General features: G+C 35.3%; 1 protein-coding gene across 2 annotated transcripts in view; it reads left to right on the plus strand.

Moving 5' to 3' along the window:
• Positions 1 to 24,537, plus strand: part of BCAS3 (BCAS3 microtubule associated cell migration factor) — a 475,802-nt gene that overhangs the window by 175,023 nt on the left and 276,242 nt on the right. For both annotated transcript variants that reach the window (XM_054574853.1, XM_054574854.1), the window contains exons 17-20: positions 7,051 to 7,095; positions 14,729 to 14,853; positions 16,766 to 16,931; positions 18,920 to 19,020. In XM_054574853.1, the coding sequence (XP_054430828.1) occupies positions 7,051 to 7,095; positions 14,729 to 14,853; positions 16,766 to 16,931; positions 18,920 to 19,020 (437 nt within the window). The remainder of the gene's footprint in view (positions 1 to 7,050; positions 7,096 to 14,728; positions 14,854 to 16,765; positions 16,932 to 18,919; positions 19,021 to 24,537) is intronic.

A 24,537-nucleotide genomic window follows, 5' to 3' on the forward strand; every position in this document is an offset into this window, starting at 1 on the left:
TATATGCTTTGAAATGAGTATTCAGGGTACATGTATTATATCGTTTACTTTTTATCTCAATTAGGAAATCAAAAATAAATTATGAAATTTCTTTTTGCCTAGTTTTTGCATTCTTTTTAGCATGTCCTATATTGTTTAGGGAGAATAATTACTCCCACAATGAGTACTGAGTTTCAAATTTAAAAAATTTTGACATAGATTCAGACTTACAGAAAATTATAAGACCAGTAAAAGGAATTTCTGTATACCCAGATTTCCCAAATGTTAACAGTTTAATGTCTTTGCCTTAGTATTCACATTCTCTCACACATACTCATATATACACACCATGTTTTTCCTAAATTGTTTCAGAGTAATTTGTAGACTTAGTAGTCCCTTAGTTTTACATATTTCAATATGTCATTCCGAAAGACAAGTATATTCTTATATAACCATAGTACATAGTACATTTTAAATTCATTTTATTAGTTTTTCTATATAGCTGTCTGTAATGAATCCTCTACTTGAGGAAGAGCCTTACTATTCTTTCTCTTCTTCCCCTCCAAGTATTTTTTTCCTTCCTATTAACACAGATTACAGTGACCTATAAACACTTCGATCATACTTTTCATAAGTTGGCTGTTGCTATATTTCAAGCCTTAATACACCTGAGCCACTCTCTGAAATGTTTATTGATTATATTCAGAAATTGCTATTGTGACTTTCTTTGTAATTCTTTTGCTATAATTCACCCAAACATTTGATCATAGAGTTTTCAGGATATAATTTTTGGTTTTATCATTTTAACACTTAGCATTTACATTGAAATACATATATTTGCCTTACCAAAAGTAATATTTGTTTTTGCAAGAACGGAATATATTCCCTGAATTTTCATTTTGGACATATGCAGAGATTTGAAGCAAATCCCAGACATTTTATGTAACTATATTTTATCCCATTAGATTTGAAAGGCTCTACTTATTTTTATTTTTAAAATTTTTATTGTGACCAGTTCTCAAGACTGCACTTAGCCAATTTGCATTATTCCCACTAAATTTTATTATACTTACTGAGAATTAATTGCCACATCAAGGTCACCAGAGTGATGAGCAAATGGGCTTTTCATTTTCCAGGTCTCTTTTCATTCTGGAAATTCTAATTTACTCTTAATTTTGCTTCTGTGAAATGCCTTTCCTAGAATTTTAAAAATAAAATTAATAAAAAATATTTGACATGGATTATGTAGAAAGAAACCACAGCACACTCATTTATAGACATGTAAGTGCTAAGACTACTTCCTATATAACTGATAATTTATCTAGTAAAATTATATACTTCCTTAGTTTAGATCAGCATTTATTTGTTCTGTTGATTTTTTTATGCTTTTATAAAATAAGCACAAAACCTTGTATTTCTAGCAGAGAGGGTTCTAAGGATTGCCTACGATCCTATGTTTAAATAACCAAATTGAGATGGCAGCCTCAACTCAAACCTTCAGGGGATAAAACGTGTACTTACCGTATTTCACATCTGCCCTCTTATTTTTGGAAATCTATATCCCTGAACACCGGGGCAGTGTCAGGGACCATCTGTCTTACTCCGAGACACGCACGAGGCCAGTAAAACTACAAATGGCAAAAGACAGATGTATTTACACCTTCATGTTCTGTACCTTGAAGCAGCACTTTGAGGAAATAAGCCCTAGTTTGGCAACAGCTGCTGCTTAGCTTTGCTACAGTGCAGGGTGCACGATGAGGGCAGAGGAGTGCTAGAGATCATTTGTTCCAACAGTCACTCATTCAAAGAGAACCTGTTTTCATCTAGTCTGAGATTGAAGGCCTCCCTCGTGATTTTAATCACATGTAAAGAAGCATAGTTCTCATCTATCAAAAGTGAAACCAGGTACTAAGGGACTGATCCTTGTTTGGGAGTGTTAGGTTTTTGTAGTGGGGATTTATTAAGCAGCATTTCATAAATATTTGGGTGAATTAATGAATCAAGTAAGTGATACAAATTTTTTAATGCTTCCTATATAAAAGTTTCAGTATATTTAATTTTATGTGCATTAAGTCAAAAAATAGTAATATATCACTACTTTTTGTACACATCACTTTATGGGCACAAGCAAAGAACAGTAAGTTTCAGAAAGAGGTCAGACTAATTTCATAGGAATGAAAAATACAGATATTGGGAATGAACTTACATTTTTTGCTCTTAACTAGCTGACCAATTTTAGTGAAGCAAACAGGAGATGATTTGGTATTTTTCATAGGTTTCCTTTTCCTTAAATGGAGCAGCTTTCCCGTCCCCCATCTTTATATTTATTCATTTCTTTGTGAGCAGTTTGGGGTAGGTATTAGGAACCGTGGGCCTGACCCCATAGACAAAGGTTAGGTAATATAGTGGGAGATAATTGACTTAAGACTCTGAAGCCCTGGCTTCTCATCTTGATTCTGCCACCTATTACCAGTGTGTCATAGGTCAGTTTCTTCATCTGAAAAATAAAACTTTATAGGTACAGGTTATAGTCTTTCAGCTTTACAGTGTGTGAGTTCCCACCACGCCTCTGATCCCATTACCAGATTTCTAAGGCCCCCCCCTCCCCCGCCCCGGCTCATTGTTGAGCCCTGTGCCAGTGCTGAGCAAGAGCTCCATTTAGAAAATGTGGATGATTGGTTTTACTTAGGAACGACAGCATTTAATACATGGTTACATATGTAAAATTATAGACAATGTATATTCTTTCACTAGAATGGATAATGGATGTCAACGTGTACAATATCCTCACTATTGTTGGAGTTTTCAGTTGTTGTACTAGATCACTCAAGTATTTAAACCACACCATAGTTTGTTTCATTTTACCATAAATCTGTGGATTGGGGGTAGGGTGGGGTAGGGGCAGATAAAGTATATTATAAACTGTGTTAAAAGTCAGCAATAACTTCCTAAGAAATTTATCAACATATTTATGCTGTTCTAGTCTCTTTTCTACCACATCTGCCAGAATTTGAACAATATCTGCTGTTTTTCTAATGAAAATCTTGAGTTTGTTATTTAAATTTGCTTGTTGAATATATCTCAAATTGGACAGTTTACCTGTCTGTTTCAGCTTCAGTTTGCCCTACAGATCAATAATTTGAGAGCCAACAGTGCCATAGGTCTCTCTAGTAGGTAACAGTTAAAATGAATGAAAAATTAAAAGTAACACTTGAAAATGACATGAGTAGTAATTCATAAGCATGTGAGTTTTTTTCTGTTGCTCCCTACCAGGGGGCATGCAGCATGTAGCAGCCATTACAGCCCCTAGAATATTCTGCTAGAGAATATGGCTTTACAGTTTTACACGTAATGTTATATAGCCTTTCTTCTACTTTTTCTCCACCTAGTACATTTAATATGTATATATGCTCATTCTGATGTTTGTTAAGTGATAGTGCCTGAATTCCCATGGGATGTGATTGGTTTTTAAAATAGAACTTTCAGGAAAAGTATATTTGTAGTATTTTTCTCTTAAAACTCCAACTATTTCTTTAGGTAGATGACTGAAACTAGTCATTATTAATACAATTTTAGTACTGGAGTTAGGTTATAGAAGATTTCACCAAGTTCAGATCAAGTCTAGTTTTACTTTTTACTTACATTTAATAAATCTTCACATCTGCCTTTTTTTCTGTTGGTAAGACCAAAGCTTTTGTGGTGCTATGTGCCATTCAACAAAATGCATCTGAGTTGAAAGACTTACTTGGCATTAACATATATGATATAAAACACAGTTGCTCCCTGTCTCCTGAAAGTCTCCAGAAGTAACCCTTTGGGAATCGATGGCCACGCCATTTCATGCTAGACAATAAATAAGTCTCCAATAAATATTTCTTGATATTTAGTCTCTTGGCCAGTCCTGAACTTTTTCATTCAGAATTTAGCTTTACAAGGACGTATTCATGACAAAGTGAATAGGTTTTGTATGGTAGGATTGTTAAATCTGCTGAAAATAGTATTTGGAAAACACAAATACTTAATATCTGACTATGATAATTCAAGTTGCGTATGTTAATACAACTTTAATTCAACATAGACTCCCATTCTCATACTCTGTACTTCTTTCTAATCACCCCCATATAAAACTACAACTGTGGGATTTTGGAGGGGGAGGAGGCCGCCATAGGTGAAGACAGCTGGATCATGGAGTTGTCCTTTGTGACTTTATATTTTCATTCCTTTGCTATTGAGGAAAGATGAAGCAGGCACATTTCAAAAGAACAGCTGACACTACCCATACAAAGTCAGTAATTACGTCAGTCACTCTAATTCCTGGGAGTTTGTGGCTCTTCTTTTACATGTACATGGCAGGGGTCCAGTTTGTAGGAGTGGGTACGAAGTGGGTGAGTTTAGATTGGGAACATGCCAAGTGTACATTATAAAGCGGATTCTCACCCTGTTTCCCCATCCCTCCTATATCTCCTTGAGCTGTGTTACCCAGCAGATTCTTATTTGATTGGAGAAGGATAACGTTAAACTCACACAACTGAGTGATGTTGTGAACAGTGGCAACCATACTGACTTTAAACTTAACAATGCTGCTGTTTAGTATAGGCCTGTTTACTACATTGTCTGGGGAGTTAACTGAATTTTGGGATTGTGAGGAAGGATATGGCTGTAGAAGTTTTGTTGTTGGTAATACACAATTACTGCCTGGAAAGAAATCTAGGAGATTTTTTTTAAAGCTCCTGTTTAATTTGTTTGGCTGATATGTTTCCTTTTTTTTTTTTTACTTATTTTAAAATTGTTAATTATTGATTTGAGAGAGAGAGACAGAGACAGAAAGAGAGACATCAATTTGTTGTCCCACTTATTTGTGCATTCATTGGTTGATTCTTCTGTGTACCTTGACTGGAGATCAAACCCGCAACCTTGGCATGTCCAGAGGATGCTCTAACCGACTGAGCTACCCGGCCAGGGCTTGTTTCCTTGTTTATATATAAGGAAACCTAAACCTGGCAAAAGGTATTTACTAGCTCTGTAGGTGGGGAGCATCAGCTGGTCTTTTGAAATGTAGAAACTTTAAGGTTTTGTTTCATTTTTGTTTGGCTGGTTTTGGGGGATCATAGAGAAACCTTTTAAGTCATAAAGAACAATGATAAAACTTTCAAAATTCTTTACAATGAATGAGCTGTAGTCTGATATTTCCAATGGGATGGGAGACTATCCAGTGTCTATATATATAATATACACAAAACAGCAACTCATGACTAGATGGTCAAGATCACAAGTACTCCTGTCAGCATATGTTTTGTAGCATGAAGAAAATTAAAGGAAGCTAGGTACTGTGAGCGAACAATAACCTCTTCACTTGGGAGGTGTTTGTGGGCCCACGGAAACGTATTGAACCTTGCATTTCCTGATCAAGGTTGGAATCTTCACACGGTCTCAGTTATTTCAATCAGTGCTTGTAAAAGTGCAGGGTGAGCTATAGTAGCATCTTGTTTCTGATGTAATTAGTGAGTCATGAAATCAGAAAAGGGGGTTGTGACTGTTTTTTCTTTAATGAAATAGAATAGAATAAAATGCAGTTTTGCGACTGGTTTCTGCAAGCATACAGCTTTGGCATTACCTAGGACCTTGTGAGAAATACAGAATCTCAGGCCCCACCCAGACCTGCTCTGTTAGAATATGCATTAATCTTTATTGTAACGAAAGCCTGGCGTGGGTGTTTAGAAAACACTGAAATAGAAAATAGTAAAGCTGATTACAAACAAAAACACATTCGTTAAATTGTTGTTTCAGTTTGTGTGTTCCTATGTACACAACACCTTGCACCGGAAAAAATACTGTTACGGGTCACAATCCAAAAAAAAAGAAAGTTTGAAATCCACTGTTTTCACTGTGAACGACGACACTGTCTCCGTGGCTGTGGTCTTACCAGTAACTGTGAGAGAGCGTTCCTTGCTTTTGTAAAGTTTCTTTCTTTTCTTTTTCTTTTTCCAGTATCTCAGTTCTTCCCTCTCACTCTTCTCTTTAGTATCTCTGTTCCCTTCTATCTTCTGTGCTTTAATCCTCAGAATTGTAGTGTTGTGCAAACATTATTTTCAAGTTCCAGTTTTTAGTCAAATATACTCAATTCTTGGGGAGATTAATGCTAATTAGCAGGATTTTTGAAATGTGCCTAGCACCAAAGAGGAAGAAGAAAATATCCAAATTTTGCCAATGTGCGTTCCTTCTCAGTTTGTTACATCTTCCTTCCAAGTGTCAGATGCTACAGTAATATTTTGTTCTGGATATAATTAAATCAGTGAGTCTTCTTTGTGTGCAAATGTGCATAGCATGTGTTAATTACTGTGAAGAGAGTATTAAGAAGAAATATGTGTAACATTGCAGTCTGACTTTGTATCCCCAGTTGTATTTAAAACAAGCAATTATGGCTTCAGTTTACTGATTCCAGCCTAGCCCAATAGAGGGGAGTGAGAGACAGGCCAGTTTCTTGGAATGTACCCTAAATGAAAGTAAATCATACTACTTGTATTCAGTGTTCGTTCCTTTGACCAACAATGCAGTTCAGCTTACTAGAAACTAATGGCTTAGAAATATGTGCTTCCTTTCTATGGCTTTGAGACTACAACCGGTGAACAGCAGACAATGCTTATAGAATTTTTTATTGCACTATTCTTTAACTGGTTTTAAACATTTGGTGTCATACAACCACACATCTGTTGCTACTGATCCCACTCTTTTCTCAGTCTGATTATTCCATTTAACTTACACTTTGTTTTAGTGGGCCTCAGAAGTGAAATTTATTTTATTTTACCTAGGAACCCTACAGGGTTGCTGCAGAAAAGGGGGAGAAACAGAACATTTTGAAATCTCTAACCCTATGAAAATTTAGGGATTTGTTACTACACATCATTTTCATTGGTTATATCAGGGTCATTAGTATCTATAGAATTGCCAATGATTACTAATTTTTTCAGTTATTTTATTCATACCCTATAACAGTATGATTTACGTGTATTTGTTAATGTTAAATGAGTTTTCCTCTAATTTTTTTGTGCATTTTCCCCCTTTTCCATGAAGGCCTTATCTGTTTGGAGCGGGGTGTTTTTCCATAAAAGCTCCCTGGTGAGTCTCAGTTCGGTCCAGCATGCCTAATTCATTTGTTGTACTCTCAGAAAATAGATGTTTTGTGCTGTTGTTTTCAGTTGCATGGCCTGGTCACAGATAGATGCACCGAAGTACTGAACAATTTGTAGATGGGACATGAATGTCAATATTTAAGCTTTAAAACAGCAATTTTCTTGGGTTTACTTCATTCTTGAAAATTTAAATTAAAAAAATCTCAGATTAATATTAAAGAAAAAGAAATTAGAAGAGTTCTCTCATAATGCTAGCGTGTAAGACGAGCCTAACACTCGATATTTTAAGGCTTTTAGTACTATAGTAATAGAAGCTCCCTGCATATCATGCTGAACATTGGAAGACATGATTTATTTTGCAGTATAAATATATTTAAAATATACTAAAAATACCCTATAAATTTTTACATTTGGTACCAAAGGAACAAGAGTCACTTCTGTTTTGAGTAATTTTGGTGTTTTGCATAAAAACTCCTAAATAATTTATTATTTTAAGTTAATAGCACCTATTCACCATAACTTACATTTATTTTGGGAAATTCTTATATAACAGTGCATAAACTACAACTTCATCTGTCTTAGAGAAGATGAACTTTGGAAAGAAACAATATATTTAATACTTTTACATAAACTTGTAAAGTTGAATGTATTTAGAACCTGGTATAGTGTGTTTAATATTATGGTTAAAAATCAGGGCTCCAAAATCAAACTGCCTAGATCTTAAGTCTCAGCACATACACTTTCTACCTATATGATCTTGGGTAATTTTCTAAAACTTTTCTGTTTCTTGGTTTCTCTTATCTGTTAATGGAATTACCAGTAGCACCTACCTTATAGGTTCATTGTGAGGATTAAATGGACAGTCTAAATTGCTTAGTGCAAATGAACATTCAGTAAATGTTAGCAGCTACTATCATTTTGAAAAGACACTTCTTTGGATTTTTTTTTTTTTTTTTTGCTTTTAAGAGTGAGGCAAAAGGATGTTTTGGGAAATGTAAATACTATCAATTTTATAGATTCACTCAGAATACTTAGAAGAGTCTTACATATATTTATTTCTCATAACTGCTACTGGGAATTGTTCATATTGTCCCATTACAAGAGAAAAGAAAAAACCTCCCAATATTTTTTCTTTTATTGGACAAAAAGAAGTTTAAATACTACTTTGAGGTACAGTATAATTAGACACAAAATAATTTCAGTGCCACAGGACTATCTGAAAATTTTATTGTCATATAAGAATAATGACAAACATCATAAAATATAACTTCATGAAATGTAGCATCAAAATTAGGACACACATTATAAAACTATTCTCAACAAACTCAGGGTATAAATGAATAAAAGTTCCATGAAAGTCCATCTTTATTCTTTTTGTTAATCAGATTTCTTCAAAAAACAAATAAGATACATGACTCTTAGGAGCTTATAGTGAGTAGTTGATTTTTAAATGCCAGATTCAACGTATGGCAAAATTTCTTTGTAGACTAAACTTAGAATTAAATTAAATTCCATCGTAGGATAAATGTCTCATTCTAAGTACAAAGAAAAGAGTTTTAGTATTTTAATAAAGATTGAAGTTTTAGCATAGAAGGAAAGATGGAGTAACAAATGTTGTATGTTAAATAAGAAAAGTCCATTCCTTCAACAGCTTATGTGCGCCTCAAATTTAAGCCAAAGCACTTGTCAACTAGAAATGATTTGAGGTTGAAACAAGATTAAAAGAGCCAGATTAAAGAAAGGGATATATGAAATATAGTAGACTTTTAAATCATTGCCTGTCTTTTAGAAGACTGGTTTGTGGTTTGTTTGATGCCATCGTTAGCTCACAAGAAACTCGTTTTTAGTCACTTATGTTAGCCTAAAAGATCCTCCTTTAAAATACGTTCCTTTGCTAGTGGTGCATGTTTTTCCCATTAAGATCTTAATGAAACCTCAAATTAAGACAGCAAAATGAATATAAATTTGACAACTTCCATGTTGTTTATAAGAGCTTTTTTGTTTTAACAGTTTTTGTTATTTTTTCATGATATTTGACATTCAACTTGAGGATGTCTTATTTACTGTTTATTTGTTGTTGAAATAAAACAATTATGCCAAATGAATATGTTTATAGAACTTCTAGTTATAGGATAATATTTGTATTTTGGAAGAATATGAAATTTTTACAGTTTCTCTTAAAATGTTACATAAATTTAACACAAAATTTTTATTACTTTAAGGTTACAACATTTATATTTAAATAAGATTTTTCTTTTTATAGGTCACAATTTCTACTAATTTTTATTTCTTTGATAAACTGGTTTAATTGTTTAACTCATGCAGTTTTGATGAGTCAGTTTGAAATGACGTCTTTTCCTTTGATAAGAAAATAAACTTGATGGAAAGTTACCTGTGTAGGCCATCTTTGATGTGTAATTCTAATATTTTATACATTCCAAGGATTATGTCTCCTCTAGAATATTTGAGTGTGAATGATGTCTCCTCTAGAATATTTGAGTGTGAATTTAATATAAATTAAAGTAAAATAATCACACATATATGCATTTTTAATACAGAAACTTTAAGAGAAATAACCATTGGGAATTTTTAAAAATGAATTTTGCTTTCAGTATTACAAATAAGTAACAAGTATTTATTGAACTCCTAATGTGCATGTGGAGTATTGTGTTTAAGCTACTGCTATTTTTTGAATGGATAATCAAAAGGAAAAATATATATATAGATACCAGTGTATGTCTCCCTTACACATAACCTGTGTTTGTATTATATAGGGTTAATTCGAACCCTATATAATATAATTTTATATGTAAGTTTTAATTCACTGTGTCTGAAAGTATTCATTTGATCAATATATAAATGTTTAAGCCTTCTTGTTATTTTCAAAATATTAAAAATGTTATAATTTCATTTTTTAAATAATTTCATTTTTGAAGGAAGGGTTTATATGGAGAAGAGAATACTTTATCTGTGAAGTGTACATAAATCTGTTAGATCTCTAAGAGCAATTTGTGATAGAATAATTTTAGATGTATTATTAATATCTTTAAAATACTTTCATTTTACCTCTTATTTCTTACATTAGAAAAATAAAATTGAAAGTGAGAGAAAACTTTTAAATTCCTTTTCAAAGTTTAATCCCAGTGAGGAATATGAAGAAAAACATTTCTTTAACATAAAGGCATTAAACCACTTGTAATTCTTACACCAGTGTTGTGCCTAGAGTTTAAACTGAAACATTGACTATGCCCTTCTGTTTTAGAGAAGGAAGGAAATGGTGCTTCTATCTCAGTTTAGCTTTCTTTGTGCTGTGTCCTTCAAAACCAGGCCTCCGACTTCAATGCCGCTTTTCTGCCATCCACAGATACACCCCTTATTTCCTATTCTGTGGGACATAGTAAAATTATCCCGATGGGCATCATTTTCCTAATTTTAAAATTAGATGTCAATAGAATACTGCTGTGTTTGGTTTTTTTTCTTTGCAGTAATGTTGGAGGAAAAAAAAAACAGGCAAGAGAAATTCAATATGTTAATCTGACTGGATTACATAATACAGTAAACACCAGTGGATAACTTCAAGTCTTTGTAAATAATTTCAAAGATGTTTGTAATGTTAATGTCCCCAGAACTTCTGACGGCAGTAAAAAGGACTCTCATTCTATGACGAGATGGTTCAGTCTCCTAGAAGAGATGACAAAAAGTTAAACTCCTTGGTTTTAATTTAGCACCTCATTTGTTTTGTTTCTTTGTATGTTTATTTTACTTTTGATTATGTTGTTATCTTGTGTCAAGTCTAACGATTATTATTTTGCCTGATATGGTGAAAGTTGAATTAATCCCATTTTTCTGTGTGTTTACTTGCAGTTAAGCCTTTTTATGTGTGTGTGTGTGTGTGTGTGTGTGTGTGTGTGCTGGCGGAGTTTATGATGGGCTCAGGGTAGCGAAGAGGGTGAGTTCTCAGTAGAAAGGAGTCTGTCCACGCTGTCAGTGTGCTTTGTTCATTTATAACCATAATCGGCACGATTGATTGAGTTTCTGGACATATACATTGAAATTTTATTTTTATATCATATTAATTTAATAAGTTAATACATAAGTGAGAGAAGGGCTCCAGACACCCAGAGGTATTCTTTTTAAATTTGCAAATGCTTTGTGATAGGATTTATTAAATCCCTTTTAGAGGATAAAAGATGTTGAGAGAAAGAAAGAAAAAAAGGGCTAGCATTGGAATGCTGTCCTAAATGTTAGCCACCAATCTATAGGGGAACACAGTTTACAAGCCTAGCTCTTTTCACTTTCCTTTCTTTCACGTATGTATCATTTTTCAGTGTTTTATCTTTCTGTTACCAAAAGGTTATTTTGCAATAGAAATATTCTGGGTCATTGTGGAAGAGTTCAATTCTGCATCCACCCCACATTCCTGGTCTTAGTCTTTTTAATACTTAAGATGAAGAGCAAATTGAGTCAAAGTTAAATTTTCTCCTTTTGGGTGTGTTACATAGGAAGTACATTATTAATAGTAATCTTTAGATTATTTCTCCTTTTATTTTTCTAGAAGTCTTATATACATGCCCACATATCTTTATGTTCTGTTTTGCTTAAATATGATAGTGATTCCAAATATAGGTTGATAGACACAGCTTATTATGAATGTTTATCAAATATGCTTCATACTAATACACAGCACTATGTCATATAGGAGATAGCAAGTTATTGTCAGTATTGAAAACTCCTTTTATTACTAAACACAAACATTTTTACTGATGTTATTTATTAAGTCCCTATATGGGGAAAAAGAAGAAATAATGAAGTATAGGAATAAAAATGATCATTACATAATTTTAAGCATACTTTTACTACAGATTATCTCTGCAGGAGATAATGGATTTATGTAAAATGATACTGCGTGGATGCTTTTTAGTTGTATATTCAGAAGCTGAGTTATATGCAACATTAAAGAAGGGTGAGAAATTTTAGCTTTTGATGTTGGCTGATTAAACCGTAAGCTAATAAACATACAGAATATATTTTAGTATGGCCAAAAAGCAAATTGATGCCCTATCATATTTCTATTCTTTTTTGTTATGTTATAAAGGTCGCTATTCAGCCCAGTAGCTACTGTTCTTAAGTGTGTGCCCTCCTAAGAAGTGGCAAGCTCACTTGTTTTCTCTTGTTGCTTACACATGATTTAAAAAACAAAAACAAAAATAACACTCAGTAATTTGCAAAGAGCTTTGAATTCTGTCTTTGTGAAGCTTATTTGTGCACTGTATATTGTTTCCTGATGGTTATTCTAGTAAAACTACATAGTCCCACAACTGGAAACTCCTTTAAAAAAAATCCTGCAATGTCTCTCTCTCTCTTTCTCTCTCTCTCTCTCTCTCTCTCTCTGTCTCTCTGTCTCTCCCCTCTTCTTTCCAAACTCCCTAAACTCTTAAGGGTTAAAAATGACCAATGGATCTTAAAAGATGCTCGATATAGGAACTCAACAGCTCAGTGATAGTAGTTCATTGGTGGAAGTAAAGGCTTGGAAGGAGAGTTTACAACAAAGAGCATCCTAACCAGAAAGAACAATTCTGGTGCCAATTCCCTGGGAAGGTGCATATCTGTTCAAGTGGAAGGGACTCTTCTTTTCCGTTGGTAGGTTACTGCAGTCGTGCAAAGGTTATCGGTATTTTAGGCATGGATGCGATCTTCATGGGTAATGATATGAAGCACTTAAGAAATAGTATTGATGGAAAAAAGAAACCTTTTCATATATGGCAATAGGCATTACCATGGATTTGGTAACAAGGGAGAGACCAAAAAGACCAATCACTGGCCTCTGATCCAGACTTTTTGCTTTCCCCGAGCAGGAAGATGTCAAAACAGAAGGCTCGGGAGGTAAAATATATGAGCAACTATTTTAGTTGTCATGAGGACCTAGGATCTGAGAGTAGCAAAGCAAAGTCTAATATTTAAAAAAATTAGGTGTGCTATAGAGAAGGGAGTTAACATTGCTGAGTATGATGATATGGGAGAGTACCGCCCTTAGAGCTTTATGCACTTTACCTAACACAATGTTTCTGAAACCTGAGTATGTACCAGATAGCCTGGAGGGCTCCTTAAAAAATGTAAATTGTTGGGCCCCACCCCCAGAATTTTCTGTTTCATATGTCTGGGGTGTAGCCTGATGAACATTTGCTTGTTCAGAACTTCCATGGTGGTACTACTAGCCAGGAGACCACACTTTGAGAACAAATATATTAATCCTTCAAATATCCCTATGAGGTCGGCACTGTTTTTATTTTATATGCTAGTAGTCTGAGCTCTGAGAAGTTAGGTGACTTAACCAAAAGTCATACAGCTAATAAGCGGTAGCCTTAGGATTCAGATTCAGGTTTCTTCCTTATTCCAAAAACCAATCTTTCTCCATCCAGCCATACTTTATTAAAAGATAAAGAGATAAAGGATAATGAGCAAAACAAGGTAGAAATAATGTTACTTGACATTGGAGACTGGCCGGCCAGACCAGGAACATCGGAGCTCTGTTGTGCTTGTGCCCCAACTGGGCTGTGACCTTGACCAGTGTGCAGTGAGGCTATTTTCTGGTCTACGAGTTAGAGAAAACAATGCCACCATTTATCTAAAGTGGCGGGCAAAATTGCTAATGAGCTTTGGGGAAGCCTTTCACAAATCAAAAGAGAAGGGAAATACAGGATTTGAAAATGAAAGGTTGGTATTAGAAGTTGATGGTGTGAAAGCTGATTTGGGAGAAACAAGTGCTTTTCAATGGTAGATATGTGAAATAACAGCAGTTACTTCATATGCCTCAGACAGGAGAAACAGAACGAAAATAGACACATCATGTTCACAAATCTACGAAGACAAAACAAATTGGAAGATGAGGGAATATGATTTCATGACATCATTAGATTTTCCCACGCGTTCAGGGGTGTCCAGCCTGTGGCCTGTGGGCAGCACGCAGCCCAGGGTGCCTGTGAATGAGGCCCAACACAAAATCGTAAATTTACTTAAAACATTACGAGGGTTTTTTTTGTGATTACATGTTGCAGTGTATTTATTGTGTGGCCCAGGACAGCTCTTCTTCTTCCAGTGTGGCCCTGAGACGCCAAAAGGCTGGACACTCCTGGACACTCCTGAAAATGCTCAGGCTGTGTGGCTGAGCATTTTCAGGGTTTCATTGTGTATCACCTCATTATTTTCATTCATGCTGTCTGCATTCAAATGAATTGTCAATTTCAAATCTTACATATCAAAATGAAATGGTATTTTACTATTGTGAGATGTTTATGTTGGTTCTGTGGTTCCACTTTGAAATCTTACATCTGAAATTGTTATACATCTGAAAAGAAGTGACTAGGATTTAACCAGCACATACTTCAAAAAGACATTAGTTTTTATTGGTCTTGTAAGTTGCTATTCTGATAATGCTCTGGAACTTTGGACTAATTTTACTTTCACTGCAGAACACAGTCTCATACCAACAGTTATGAAGCCAAAATGCATGGCCACATTGGAGGATTTAAATACCTAGGGGTGGAATTTTAAGGAAAATTCGTCATCTCAAGTACTGTGAGCTCATCATGGTAATATATTTTTATTCTTTTATTTTTAAGCAAAGTTAAACCACCTCCACAAATTTCACCCAGCAAATCGATGGGCGGAGAATTTTGTGTGGCTGCAATGTTTGGGACTTCCAGATCGTGGATTGCAAATAATGCAGGTCTGAAAAGAGAAAAAGGTGTGTATTTTTACCAAGAATTAAACTGGGCATTTGTAATATTTGTAAAATTCATAGCTGTTCTCCTTGAATAACCCTGAGACCAATAGTTTAGAAACCACTTTTTTCATTCAACTACTTAAGACTAATCAAGAGGAAATGCTGTGTTCTCACTATACGTTAAATATATTGCCCATTGGGTGTTTTTATTTTGCTTTGTTAGTGACAATTTTAGGTGTTCTCAATGTAGCTTTTACATTTTTGACAAGCTAATTTCACACCTTCTCTAGGTGTGGAGAGGAAAACCTTGTTACCTCCATGTAATTAAAAAAAATTTTTTTATCTCTATTTCAGATATGAAGAACTTGAGGTTAGTGAGTTTAAATAGCTGAGCTAGAAGCAATAGTTCAAAAGTGATGGAACAGAGTTTGAAACCGGGTTTTCAAAGGCTAAATCTTGACTTTAAAAAAACAAATCGACAACAGCTCTGCCATGTTTTAAATTAAACGATAAAAACAACCTGCCACTCAAAAATATGGGTCATCTTTTATGATAACCATTGCTCCTTGCACTGATTTTTTTTAATCCCTTTTTTGATCATCAGGATCAATCCTAAAATGTTTATGTAATTACTGTTTAATATGTGATTGCTTGTTGATTCTGTGTAGAAGAGAAAGCCTACATTCATGGACCAAGTATTTCATTTTGAGTAAGATTTCCCCCTTCTTTTAGAACTTTTAAAGTAGGTCACAAACTGAGTTGTTAGCTAGGTGCTTCTTTGAAGAGTTCCACGGGCTGTATTGTTCTTGGCAGAATGGCTCTCCTTTACGCCTAATCCCAGCAGTCAGATGCAGCGCTTTCCCGTTATCGCCTTTCAGTGACCCTTTCCTTGGAAATAGGATCTCAGGCACAGCAGGTTCCTTACCTCAGTGGGAGAGGACCCAGTACAGTATGCAAGCCTTCCATTTTCTTATCCCATCTTTATTTTTTTGTTACCTCCTTAGCTTTACTGATGTTATCGAAATGACTTTTTGTTGCTAGTTAAAAACCTCAGTGAAGCTCGATTTCAAATGCTTCTCCCTTCTGTTCTAATTACCCTTTTAACTTGCTACTCCTTTATGCCCCACTGACTGGTCATTAGCCAGTCTCTCAAATCAGCTGTAATTAATTCCTCTGGCACAGAGATAAGGTGACCCACCCAGCATTCATGAGTGATTTTATATGCTCCTAGGCTTACTGTAAAACCCGAGAGAGAGGACTAAACCTGTTTTGGTACTGAGGACATGTGTACTCCTTATAAAGTCATTTGATTAGATCCATATTCAACACCTGACCTCAAAGTAGGACTGGTCTTCATTTACCGTGGGGGCCCGCGATCCCACTGACAGAAGGGAGAGAGTTTGGGGGAGGCGGATGTGTGTGTTTTCCATTTGTTTGTTTGAATCCAGAAATTTTAAAGAAAACGTTTGCCAAGAGAACGTGGATTCGAGGGTGGGCTGATTTAGGTCTACAAAGAGCGTCTTGCGGCACTTGGGTGGGTCCACCCGGTGTGACTTCATCTTAGACCCATGTGCTGCTCCTTTGCAGTCCGCCCTTCCCTGTCCCACCTGATACCATTTATTTTTCATAATGTGGGACACATTATTTTGCAGACAGATACAAAATACTGAAGAATATTGTTCCACTGTATTAGAATTTTGAGGAAATTTATATCAAAATAGATTGCTTAAGATTTAAAAAGTATTTTGACAGCGCGGAGTTTTTTATGTTCATTAGTATATACTTAAATAAGAGGCAGCCTTAAGGCAAGGGGCAGACATCATGTGAAAAAGTCCCCGCTTTATTTTTTCTCAGCAGCCTCAGGAACTTGTAAAAATTACGCTATGCTTCCTTTTTGTCATCAAACACCCAGGTTCTGTTTTTCTGTTTGTAGATCAGTCCAAACAAGTTGTCGTTGAGTCTCTCTACATTATTAGCTGCTATGGGACCCTAGTGGAGCACCTGATGGAGCCCCGGCCGCTTAGCACCGCCCCCAAGATCAGTGATGACACCCCACTGGAAATGATGACATCACCTCGAGCCAGCTGGGCTCTCGTTAGGTAGTACCTTCTTTTCTTCTTTCCTTTTTTTTTTGTTTAAGAAAAAGTTTTTTTTTCCCAATTACAGTTAATATACAACTTTTATTTTTTTCTTAACAACTTTATTGAGGTATAAAATGTTAAAAGTATACAATTTGATAAGGTGTGACATTGGTATATAGCTGTGGAAACCATCCCGTAATTAACTTTATAAATATATCCATCACCTGCACATGGTGTCTACCACCACTTTTTAATCTCTCCCTCCTGCCCCTCTTTATCGCTACCTCACTGACGGCGCCCTTGGCAACCACTGATCTGCTCTGTCACTATAGCTTACTTTATTATGGAAATCTGGAAGTTTATATGTAAATGAAATCATAGAGTATGTAATTTTTTGTCTTGCTTCTTTCACCCGGTAATATTATTTTTACTCATCCCTACTGTGGCATGTATTGATAACTTTTTAAAAAATTGAGACGTAATTTACACATAATACAATTCATCCATTTAAAGTAAATTTTCACTCAGTTGTGTACTTAGCAACACAGTCTACATCTCCCCCAAGGAAACCGCACGTCCATTAGCAGTCACTTATTTTTCTTTCTGTCTCTAGATTTGCCTACTCAGTACATTTTATGTAAATGGAATCGTACAAAATGTAACCTTTTGCACTGGACTTCCTTGACTTATAATAATGTTTTCAAGGTCCATCCATGTTTTAACATGTATCAGTACTTTGTTCCTTTTTATGGCTGAATAATATTCCATTGCATGGATATACCACCTTTTGTTTATCCATTTCATCGGTTGATGGGCATGTCCACTTTTTACCTGCCCTGAATTATGCTATTAAGAACATTTTGTGCACAAATTTTTGTGTGGTCCTGTGTTTTCAGTTGTCTTTGGTATATGCCTTGGAGAATAACCTCCTCTTGAACTCCTTCCTCCTTGGATCTTTGTGTTAGCTTTTCTAGGACTTGGGTTTTTGTGTTTTTTGTTTTAGTTTTCCACATACAGAGCTTTATTGCTTCCTCTTATTTTCAGCCTCACACTCACTGAAAATAGAGACTACCTTGAAGCAAGCATTAAGAGAATAGAAACTAACGTAAATAGATTGTAAGGTTTCCTTTAAAGTGATTCCCTAAGATATGTGTCAAGACTGAAGAAATATTAGTCAGAGTCCTTCTTCAAAGTACAAAGTCATTAGAATCCTTATAAGCTAATAAGGATCGGGAATTGGAATCCAGAGTACAACCTGTTCAGTAGAGTGCACAGTGGTAAAGGAGAGACAGAAAAAAATTGGTCCTGACATATGTATAGAAGGAAGCAGACAAAAATGGATACAAAACCGATCCCTTTCCGTTTGACATTTTAAAATACTCTTATATTGATTTTTGAAGGCTCCAGCATTCTGTATTACTGCTTTACTGCACTGGATTGATCTGATCAATATCTTATTTATCAAGTCATTAATGAGGAGGCAGATCTAATTAAAATTACTGCACCATCATTTTTGAAATAAGTGGCTTATTTTGGAACTTAGATGCTGGTTAGGTCTATAATCAGACCACCATTAACATAACCGTAGTTTTTTTTTTTTCCAATCACTTTTACCTGCTTTATTCTATTTGAAAATACACACATATTAGGAGACGAGAGAGCTCTAACCCTTGTCAGAAATAGGTAAAATTAGAGTGACTTAGCTATGACATTTGAATTCCACACTTCCTCTCTGTCGAGTATTTTGAATGCCTTGTCCATCCTAATGGAGGGTCTTCTGCTTTAAACCATGTCGGCTCTGTGTGATGTGTATGACTCACTGCCACCTTTTCATTCTTGCTAAGCAGATGGCCTTGTGTTTCAGGTTTCAGCACTCCAACAAGTTCATTTTAATGATTACAAAGATAGTGTGAGTTTATATCAACGTCTGTATGTGGTGACAGTGATGGTGATTTACATACCATCTATTAAGCTTAAATATTAATATTCTTTTGCTGTTCCCTCAGAACGCCTCAGTGGAATGAATTGCAGCCACCATTTAATGCAAACCACCCTCTGCTCCTCGCTGCAGATGCTGTACAGTATTACCAGTTCCTGCTTGCTGGCCGTAAGTAGTTCTTGTTTTGTTCCTTCCATGCAGTATTTCGAGATTTCATTTTAAAATGCTGGCTTTTGATGCAGCTGTGCATATTACCACTGGTCCAGCGTCCGTAGGCCATAAACAATGAAATGGAGGCAAAGAAGTTATTTACTACAAATATAAACTATAAGACTCAGCACGCATTGGGTACGCCTCTGGCTGTCCATGTTCCCTGGCTGTGAGAGGCACCCCTGCAATTATGCAAGCCGATGTCAAGGCAGTATCTGGCAGGCTCAAGAGTTAAAAAAAAAAAAAAAGGAAAAGAAGATACTAGGATATAATAAACTTTCATAAAACTTGGTTATCTATTCCTGACATGAAAAAAAATTAAGGATTTTTCACTGTGAAAATTGTGTGAGCAGGTTTTTCTTTTTGTAGTATTTTACTTGCAATAATGAAGTAATGATTGCAACTCCATTGGGCTTTTGTTCATTCAGTTTCATATATAAGCCCTTATATTTGTAGAGATTGATCCAGGTTCTTTTTTTCTTTAAGAACATGTACAATGAGCTAGAAACAACTTTGTTTGTAGAGGAAGCATTAAAAGATAATTTAATATTTATTATCCATTTTGTGGTCATAGAAATAAAAATTCTTTACAATTATAATTCAGTTTTGTGGAGTTGACTGGATCCTTGATTAAACTTCATGGCACTTAGCAGTATGTGTTTTTAAAGAAATTTCTAAAAATTAACATTGTTTTTAATGGAGTTTTGTTGCATTGAACTTATTTTCTCACTTGGCTGTAGTTATACAGCATGAAGTAAAATATTTTTAAACTTTTATGCTTATAATGTGTCATATATTATACTGAAAACAAAAAATTTATTGACTTTGCTGTACAGTTACAAAACTCCATAATTGTAACAAATAGTTGGCAGTCTTGCTCTCTTATATAATTGAACTCACTGATTTTTCCAGTATGTATTTACTGAGTGACTTCCATGTCTCAGGGACTTGGGATTTAAATGTGAATAGTTTGTTGCTTCTGTTGTCAGTGAATTCACTGTCTATTTGGAGAGAGAGGCATTTAATGAAAAAGTAAAATAAAATGAGATGGGTGCAGCAGTGAAGAGTTGGATTATACATTGAACTATGAGAACAGTGACTTAAGTTGCCAAAGACTTTATAGAGAGGGGTAGTATGTAAGTGGTTTTCTGGCTCAAAAGCAGAATACATAAAAGTTGTTAGGTTTGTAGGTTATCTAAGCATATATTAAACTCTATCATATGAATTAGAAAAAAACATGACATTGATATGATATTTAATTAAAATAATGAGCACATTTTCCTCTACCCTCTCATCATGGGTGAAAATAACTAATTTTGCAAGTTTCAAATACGTTAGGAAATGACATGGACAAAAAACAAATATGACTATCTTTATGCCTTAATGTTTTTGTTCCAGCAAATTAAGATGCTTGGAATTACTTGATATCAGCAGTTCTAAACACCTTTGTCCAAGAACTTGAAAAATCTCCAGGTGCATGGTTTAAGAATCACCACTGTGGGCAGTAGCAAGCCATCAAGTGTTTTCAGGCGTCAGAGCGACACCATCAGAATTGCATTTTAGACTGATCGCTCTGGCAGTCTTGTAAGAGGTTCAGAGGAGGTGGGGAGGGGCGTGGAGGCTGGGTGATCCTGGAGCAAGATGCGAGGGCTTTAATTAAGGCTATATTACAGAGAAGACAGGGCAAATCTGTGAGGTAGTGCAGGGTTGGAATAGAAAGGAATTAGAGATAATTTGAAAGAACATAGTCACTGATGATTCTATGGTTTCTAATTAAACTATGTAATATAATGCATTTCCTGTTGGACCTTTTGAATATCAGATGGACTAGCAATGGGATAAGGATGAAAAGGCCTGGGTTACAGTTCCAAACTATTTCTCAATAATTTGGTAAACATAAAACATCAATAATAATACTTGCTGTTGTAAAAGTGTTACGGTCAATAAGGCTAAAGCCCTTTAAAAACTATAAAACAGTATATATGTTTAAGCATCATTCTGTATCATTGTTACTTGTCTCAAAAGTTCATATTTTCAAATAATAGACTTCAAGACCTTAATGATGAAATACCTATTCTGGCTACCTGATTTAGACCATGTAGTATCTGTTATCCAAGTGATGGATGATAATTAATATGCTTTTTCTTGTCTTGTGCAATGTTATTGTAGATAAAATCTAATAGGTTAGAAAGTACCTAAGAGACAGGTAATTTTGTAATAAGTATTATACTGCTTCTTTACATCGAGAGTATAGACACAGAATTTGTGTCTTCCATAAAGAAAGGATGTTTGATTGAGAGTACTGAATATGACAGAATATTACACGACTGAAGGAATTAAGTATGCAAAACATGGACACTGCATCAGAGGAGTAGAGGCCTAAATTGGTAAAGCAATGCTGGAGCCAGTTTAGAGAATCACGTTTACCTGCCTACCTGTTGAGCCCTTTATGCAAGTTAGAGCCTTTTAAGAAGACTTTCTTGCTCTGGCCCGGTAGCTCAGTTGGTTAGAGTATTGTCCCAATATGCCAAAGTTGTGAGTTCGATCCCCAGTCAGGGTATGTAGAAGACTCAACCAATGAATGCGTAAATAAGTGGAACAATGAATTGATGTCTCTCTGTTTGTATGCCTGTCTCTCTCTCCCCCCCTTCTTCTCTCTCTAAAATCAATAAATTAAAAAAGATTTTTTAAAAAGACGTTCTTACTACTTTCTTGCTTTTTTTCCAGTGCTCCTTACTGAAGCTGTGTGAAACAGTGTGACCTCTTGAAACACAAGTATATGATATGTAATGCTGGGGATTTTTTTGTTTTACTTAACCATGTTGAAAACCAGCTCTTATTTTCTAACTTGAAGACTATTGATAATTACATTACTAAAAGTATTTTCATCCCTGGCTGGTGTGGCTCAGTGGATTGCCGGTCTGTAAACCAAAGGGTTGCCAGTTTGATTCCTAGTCAGGGCACATGCCTGGGTTGTGGGCTGGGTCCCCAGTAGGAGGCACAAGAGGCAACCATACATTGATATTTCATTCCCTCTCTTCCTCCTCTTCCCCCTCTCTAAAAATAAATAAATAAAATCTTAAAAGAAAATAAAAGTATTTTGAATATAACCATTTGGAGTAAAACTTTTAATACAAACTTCACAAATGTGGCGAGCATTTTTTTGCTGTTGTATTTGAATCTGTGGACCAATTGAAGCAGACTTGTACAAAACTCTGGAAATTATAATTATAGTAGACAAAGAATGATGTCAATCGAAATGGGAAGGAGACTTTGTCTCAGGGAAAGGAGAGTAGGAGACCAGAATGTTTAGCAAGGAATCCCCACTCCCCTTCCAGTCCCGTAATCCTAACAGATCCACTGCTAGTTGATTAACAAAGTTTTGCGTATATGGGGAAGGGTGACTGGTCAGGGAAAGGAAAACCTGCCTGAAACACTCAAGACTTCTCACCTAACTTTAAAGTGAAGTAGGTAAAAATACCAAATTTTGTATTTGTGACTGTAGTCACATTTCCTACCTATAATTATAGAATGGAATGGTATGAAATTAAGGAATTTTGGTATGTCATTGAATCATACTTGGATGCTCGTTACAGCGATTCCTGTGGAGGCAGGGAGGACTCTCTATTATGTATTAGATTGAGCCGTAAGACTAGCCAGTCAAATAATAGCAAATTCATATGGCTTGAGTAGGTTGATTAATTTATATGTGCAAAGTGAATGTAAGATGGGAATCTAGTAAAGGTAGAAGTTGAGAAATTTATTATCAAAAATGTTTTGCCTTGGTCAAAAGTAACCTCGAGAATAGTTTATAAAAAGATTATAACAGAGATCAGTGATATTTTCTTCAAAAAGTTGTACTTTAATGATCTTTTCTAAAATAGGCATTTTAACTATGATTCTAAAGTAGTCTGTTTCAGAGTTTCCTAAATTGTAAATGAAAAACAGGGCTTAATGAATTGACTTGGGGAATTTGTATTCATGGGAAAAATAATGTTTCCTCCTTTTCTTTCAGGTAATTAGCAGCAGTATTTTTAACTTGCTATTAGCTCTTAGCTATTTTAAGCACCTATTGGCTAGCTTTGTTGCAGAGAGGTCAGACTTGGGTATATAAGTTCCCTCCCTAAGTTTACTGGCTTTTCTTTGTTAAATAGTAACAAAAGATCTTTCAAGAGAAATATAGCTTTGATACACAATAGAAAGGTGACGAGGATCTATAGAACCTTCCTGTGTTTTTATTGGGAATAGAATTGTGTTCCTCTATCTTTAAAAGCATTATAGGAAAGGTGAGGAGAGCCTTTGGCACCAAGTGGAAAGGAATTAAGAACGTGGAAAATGGTTTAAAACAGATATCCTTCAAACAAATGTGTTTCGATTGGATTTGTGTGTGAAAATAATGTGCCTTGATTTCACTGAGTATTTCTTGAGGTTTCATTTCAATAGTAGCTCTGCACAAAGGTGAGGTAACAGGGATCAGATTTGCCATCCTGCTTGAAAAAACAACAAACAGGGTATAGTATAAAGCAATTGTTTTCAAGTCACTGGACATGGGGGAGTAAGGAACAGTGATCCTTGAGAGATGGGAAACTAATGCGATGAGCTCTGCAGTTGCCTCAGTTTATTGCCTTAAAGGATTCTCTAGCCTGCATTGCAGTGATGGAGGGTCCAGGTGGAGCACAGGGTAGACAGCATTGAGAACCCAGCAAGAAGACCGAGGCAGAGTGCCTATCAGCAAATTGCCATGAACTATTATTGTAAAAAAGGTTTTACTAAAACACAGCAACATCATTTCATTTATATATTGTCTGTGGCCACTTTAAAATAATAACCACAGGGCTGAGTAATAATGCAGAAACCACATGACCCACAAAGCCCTAAATATCTACTATTTGTTAATTCCTGACCTGGAATTTGCTGGACAGGTTATTAGAGAGAGCAGATCAGCACAGAGTGAAACTCGGAATATCTGCAGAGGGTCCTCTTCCAGTGTTCAGCATAGTAGTGCCGGGTGTGGGAAGCTCCCCAAAGCCGTGGAGACAGCAGCCAATGGAGAATCCTAGAGGGCACAGTGCCTGGAGCTCCCACAGGGTCAGGAAGAGTGACACTAAAAATTATGATAACTATTCTCCATAGGTGTAAAAAGTTAGAGATGTGGGAAATATTTAGAAGACTCAAAATTCTAGATATGAAAACCTAGGTGTGAAAGCTGTATTAGAGAAGAATGAGAATATATTAGAAATTGCTGAAGAAAATATTAGTGAGATTGAAGATAGACCAAGAGAAATTACCCCAAATGAAACAGAGAAAGAAAAAAAATTAGAAACAGTTTTACTGAGCAGTAAGATGGCATATAGCTGAAATCTGACTCCTCAAATCAGGATGATTGGTAGGACAGAAGAAATAGACACAAAAATTTCAACTCTGATATAAAACCCCAGATCCAAGAAGAATAGTAAATCTCCAAAAGCAAGAAAC

Source organism: Pteronotus mesoamericanus, unplaced genomic scaffold (assembly GCF_021234165.1).
Source record: "Pteronotus mesoamericanus isolate MK-2021 breed Mesoamerican mustached bat unplaced genomic scaffold, CSHL_Meso_final contig_269, whole genome shotgun sequence".
NCBI lineage: Eukaryota > Metazoa > Chordata > Mammalia > Chiroptera > Mormoopidae > Pteronotus > Pteronotus mesoamericanus.